Source organism: Mustela nivalis (genome assembly GCF_964662115.1).
Source record: "Mustela nivalis genome assembly, chromosome: 6".
In the NCBI taxonomy this organism is placed as follows: Eukaryota; Metazoa; Chordata; class Mammalia; order Carnivora; family Mustelidae; genus Mustela; species Mustela nivalis.
This window is the reverse complement of record NC_139025.1, coordinates 78,279,329-78,285,328: the sequence shown is the minus strand read 5'-3', so window position 1 is coordinate 78,285,328 and position 6,000 is coordinate 78,279,329. Positions and strand designations below refer to the sequence as shown.

Here is a 6,000-nt window from a genome sequence, read left to right as displayed (position 1 = left end):
ATATTAAAGTAACAATGTGTTAAGATTTAACAGTATTATGTTAAAGAGTTGGAAAATGAATGTAGAGTTCACTACTCATTTGCACATTACAATCCCTACCCCACCCACCTCCCCCAGATTATTAAGAAATCAGACAAGTACATTATTTGGATATTAATTTTTCAATATTTAAACTATGTGAATTCCTTTTGACTAATTCTTTTCCAAATACTGGAAGCATATAAAATACCCTCTCTGCAAAAATGACCTCCAATCAAAGCCTTTAAAAACTTTTCAATGTATAACACACATTATTTTTCCCATGTTTAGTCAAAAGAAATATATTACATCATTTACAAACATATTTAAACCAAAAATTAAGCTAGTATGAACATTTGTCTTTTGAGAAGTAATCTTCACAGCAAACAAACCTATTGAAGCAGAAATCTAGTTCTGGGAGTGCAATTCATATTATAATTCATATACTTATGTACTGAAATAGAAATCTAATATTAATTATTGCCATAAAACAACTTCTACACACTAAGAAAAAAAAATCACTATGGTTTTTATCTCTTGTGAGAATGAACCCCTATGCTTACCATTATGTCTCCGAAGAGCCACCCACTCCAGTTCCAAACAAAAAACCAAAAAACAAAAAACCACTTTCACAATTTTCACACCTCCTCCTGTATAGAATATACAAATTTCAGGATTTATCTAGAGGAAACAAATTATAAAGACATTATTAATACTTATTTAAGCATACTTTCGACACAGTAGCATTTCCTTTAACAAATTTTGGATAGTCCTCTAGAGTGACCTGTCTCATATAAAAAAGGCTGTGGTCCCTTGGGTTTGCTGGCAGAAGATCCTGCACATGCAAGAGCATTTATCAAACACATAATTGGACACTTCTGAAGTCTATGATAAATTTAAAAGTTAACTGGTGTTCTGAAGTTTCCTCCACTTCTCTTTTGATACAAATGTCAAAAATGTAAAATGACAATTCTCATTCAGAAGAGATATAAAATATAAGAAACCTGTGAAAACCCAATACCTCAAGATCAAGAGTTATCTGAATCACTGACACCAAGCAAAGGAAATTTACACCATAAAAAGTATGAAAAGGTTTTAAATTTACTTTTAAGATTGTCAGTAGTTCAAAAGCTCTATCATTTCCTTAAACCGACTAACACTTCCAAATGTGTAGACACAGTAAGGTCTGCCACATCTACATCCATGATTACTATTTCAGAGGCTTCATTCCTTACATGCTGTGTTCCTTTAAGTACTAGACTATGTTGTGCCTAAGAAGTCTATACTGGAGAACAGTTTAGACAGGACAGGACAATAATGTCCCCTTTTAGCACACTAATGAAGTTGATAGACTGACAATTTCTATACAGCACTGCTCCTAAACTTTTACAATGCACAAGTGACTAAATGATCACCCAAGAATCTCATCTCTCCAGTATTAAATGCCAGCATTATAATACATCAAAACTAGTACAGTAGTCCCAATGAGTTCAGTAAAAAAAACCTGCCCAATTCTTCTCTCCTGCCTCTGTGAGGCAAAGCCCTGCTGAAAGCCCTGAAACCAGAGCAGGGAAAGCACCCCTCCCTCCTCAGTTCTGTGCCTGCCTGTGAGAGCTCCTGAGTTAAGGCTGGAGCTTATGTGCACGGTGGGGGTGGGAGGTGGATATGTGTGTGGTTGACTGGAGGCTGGGGGTGGGGGAGGAAGCTGGAGGGATGAGAGAAAAATAGGTCATCTGTAATTCTCCCAACATTACATAAACTTGTTGGAGTCACTACCAGGTGACTGACCAGCAAATAAAACTTTTAGCTCCGTAAGTTTAAATTCTCCCAAGCAGGTATACACATTCTTAGAGAAGGGCAGAGATAAATAATAGTGATCAAGAAGTAATACCTGCCTGGCTAATACCTGTGTACTCTAAATCATATAATAGTTTCAGCACAATTAGAACAACTTTCTCGCTTCTTCAAAACTTCCTTTTCCAGCCTTTTGATTATCAGGATACACATTGTAAGTTGTGTGAAGTTCCTCTCCCTGACCTATCAGTAACTATGGTTGGTGTTATGTGGCAGGTGCTCAAGGCTACGGACAAAATAGGTTTTTTTTTTTTTTTAAAGGAGAAATGGTTTTTCACTCAGGAAAAGCTTGGATACCTAATCAAATCCAGACAGCAAATCCAGAGGGTCCCAAATAAAAAACATGCAAGAGAACATACCAGTATAAGACTCTGTTTCGGAATACTTTACACATAAGTGCTGCAGTCATATAATTGGTTACAGTTATTCACCTGCCACAATATGCCTAACTGTATGTAAATACGAGTATGTACAAGAGCATTCCTGAGGTAAGTAAGAAGTCAGTATGAGACAGAACCTGTTAGGTCCTATCATGGGTGACTCTTCCCTATTAAAGACAACATCTCTAAATTCCCACAAGTAAGGCCAGCTCCAGTGCCCTGTGGTGGCTCCTTTGCTAGCCTAACTTTCGAGGCTCTGTTTGAGCCCACCCCAACTTCCATCCATTACAATCATCAATGGCTTCTGAAATAAACATCTGTGGACCAAAGAAAAGTCGCATCTATTTTTAATACAAGACATTTGTGGGCTTGGTTACCCTCGGCCTTTTTTTTTTTTTTTTTTTTTTTTTTTCAGTTTTCCAAATCTACCTCCAGTTCTTCTTTAAAGAAGCCCAAATGACTTTTGATCAAATTAGAGTGAAGGAGGCAGTCTTGAAGCAAACATTAGTAACTGCTCCTATTCTTAGAGCCTTGATCGTTGACTTTCAAAATGACTCTAAATAGGCATTTGAAAATTATTTTTTTTAAACCTAGTCTTCTTCTATTTTAATCATTATTTCCCATAACAAAATAAGCTCAAACAGTTGTGAATTTCCACACAGCTCTTAGAAAGACACTTAGATGCTAATTAAAAGCTAAGCTACAGATTATAGTAAAACAAGTAAAAGACAGCTACAAAAATATTTGTCAGAAATTAAATACATATATTAAATACTGGACAGTGCAAAACGTTGAGATGAAGCATAAAAGAGAATGGCTGCAACCCTCACACAGTTGGAGACAAGACAGTGGGCATTTCCTGAGTTACAGACCTGGGGGCGGGTAACTAAGATCAGAGGGCTCATTGTTCACTGAGCTGCAGCTGCTAGGCTTCTGTTGCTCCTGACTTGCCTGGTGGTCAGTAGTCCAGGCCTCCCCATCTATCCCTGGTTCTAGCACTTCAGGTGCCTCTGCCTCCTCTTCTCCACTCTGCTCAGCATGGTCTTCCTCAGAACCATTAAGGGTTTTTCCAAGCTGGAGAGTCTCCATTGTTCTCTGGGTCTCAGAGACCCACGACTCAATTCTACTATTGAGCTGTACTTCTACAGATATGGGTTCATGAGTATAATCTTCCTCCTCTTCCTCCTCTTCATCATCCTCTTCTTCGAGCATGCCGGGGACAAGAGTGCTGGTGGTGCTGGTGATGGAGGAATTCAAGAGATCTCGGCAACTGCCATCCAAAGAACCAGTCTCTGTACTCTGCTGGGAGGCCCATTCCAGGTCATCTGGCTTCACTTCCTCTTTATCGCTCACTGTTGACCTCCCAGGGTTTGTAGCTGAGGTAGTATTGCCTGCAGCCGGGAGTGAAGGCTGCTTACCAACAGGGGCTGCATCCAAGGGAAGTTTACTGGGCTTTTCTGATGCGCCATGCTTACTGGAAACCTCTCTCTCATTTTCTGATGTTTCCAGCCCATCTGAGGTTTCCACCATGTTTCTCCAATTTGTTTCTGCAAATATCAAACAGATTTTTAAAAAAACAGAACAGTTTCAGAATCACAACTTTTAAAAGAAGGAAGAACAAACTAGCAGAAATCTGTTGGCTCACCAACTGGTTGGAAAAACTAAGTTTATTCTAGTACTGTTGTAAGCGTACAAAAGGAAAACAACTCTCAAAAATGTGCACTTAAGATAAAGAAACAAGGAGGCAAAAGTAAGTGTATTTATGTCTCAGAATGCACAAGATCTTAAAACAACAGGAGCTCATTAATGCTTCTACATAAAATCCATATATTCAAAAAAAATCCATATATTCATGAGAACCAATGAATTGGTTTTTTTTTTTTGTTTTGTTTTTGTTGTTTGTTTTTGCCTAGAGGTGTACTGGCACCAAGGATCCACAAGTCACAGATGACAGACCCAAGATATCCAGCAGAAATAGTTCTAATTTGACATGTTTGTGTCATGCTCCCACAGCAAGTTACCTGAGAACTATCTTAGGTTGTAATGGGACTTGTTTCCACTTAAAATAAGCAAAGAAGCCATCCATGCATTTCTAATATTTGTGAAAATTTGTTTTATACTATATGTAGCTGGGCTCACCAACTGAATTTGGTAGCCAAAAAAGAAGTGTTATTATATAATACAGTGGTGATAATCTAAATTATTTTTAATGACAGGAAGTCAGTTTAAGACAAAAAATACTAAGATTATGAGGAGATGAAGGACAGCTCTCCTATCCCTCATTTCTCCTGTGCTTCTTTCATTTTTCATTTTATTATTATTATTATTATTATTTTTAAAGATTTTATTTATTTATTTGACAGAGAGAGATCACAAGCAGGCAGAGAGGCAGGCAGAGAGAGAGAAGGAAGCAGGCTCCCCGCTGAGGAGAGAGCCCGATGTGAAGCTAGATCCCAGGACCCTGAGATCATGACCTGAGCCAAAGGCAGCGGCTTAACCCACTGAGCCACCCAGGTGCCCCTCATTTTTTTATTATTAAGGTATAATGGACATATGACATTAGTTTCAGGTGTATGACAATGAATTGGTATTTGTATATATTACAAAATGATTGCCTTAATAAATCAAGTTAACATCTGTCAGCATACAGTTACTAAAAATTTTTTTCTGATGAGGATTTATAATCTACTCCATAGCAATTTTCAAATATGCAATACAGTATTATTAATTATAGTTGTCATGTTATACATTATAACCCCATGACTTATTTATTTGATAACAGCAAGTCTCTACCTCTTGACACCCTTCACCCATTTCACCCACTCCCCAAGACTCTGGTAACACACATGCACAATGTCTTCTTTATCCATTCATCCATTTGATGGACACTTAGGTTGTTTCTTTAGCTTGGCTACTGTGAATGATGATGAAATGAATGTGGGAGTAGAGATATCTCTTTGAGATGATAATTTCACTTCCTGTGGGCATATAACCAGAAGATGGATTCCTGGATCATATGGCATTTCTATTTTTAATTTTTTGAGGACCCTCCATACTGTTTTCTGTAGTGGCTGCACAAATTTACACCATCACAGTGTATAAGGATTTCATTTTCGCTATATCCTTGCTAACATTTATTTTTTGTCTTTTTGATAATAGCCACTTTAATAACTGTCAGGTGGTATACCTTGTTGTAGTTTCAATGTGCATATTTCCCTGAAGATCAGTGATGTTGAACACCTTTTTATATTGGCCATCTATATGTCTTCTTTGGAAAAAATGTCTATCCAGATCCTATGTTTACTTTTTAGTTGGATTGTTGGTTTTCTGCTATTTGGTTGTATAACTTCTTTTTTTTTTTTTTTTTTTTAAATTTTATTTATTTATTTGAAAGACAGAGATCACAAGTAGGCAGAGAGGCAGGCAGAGAGAGAGAGAGAGAGGGAAGCAGGCTTCCTGCGGAGCAGGGAGCCCGATGCGGGGCTCGATCCCAGGACCCTGAGATCATGACCCGAGCCAAAGGCAGCAGCCCAAACCACTGAGCCACCCAGGCGCCCCTGGTTGTATGACTTCTTTATCTATTTTGGATATTAACTCTTTATCAGATAGATGATTTGCAAATATTTTCTCCCATTCAGGAGGTAGCCTTTTCATTTTGTTGATTCCCTCTGCTGTGCAGAAGCTTTTTAGTTTGATGTAGTCCCATTTATTTATTTTTGCCTTTTAAAAAAAAAAATGCCCCCTTCTA

General features: G+C 37.8%; 1 protein-coding gene across 1 annotated transcript in view; it reads right to left on the bottom strand.

The window, feature by feature from the left end:
- Positions 1–2,077: 2,077 nt before the first annotated feature.
- The window catches only part of SECISBP2L (SECIS binding protein 2 like), a 56,797-nt gene continuing 52,874 nt past the window's right edge, over positions 2,078–6,000 (bottom strand). The window contains exon 18 of the mRNA XM_082735652.1: positions 2,078–3,799. Coding sequence (XP_082591778.1) covers positions 3,117–3,799 — 683 coding nt within the window. The 3' untranslated portion in view covers positions 2,078–3,116. The remainder of the gene's footprint in view (positions 3,800–6,000) is intronic.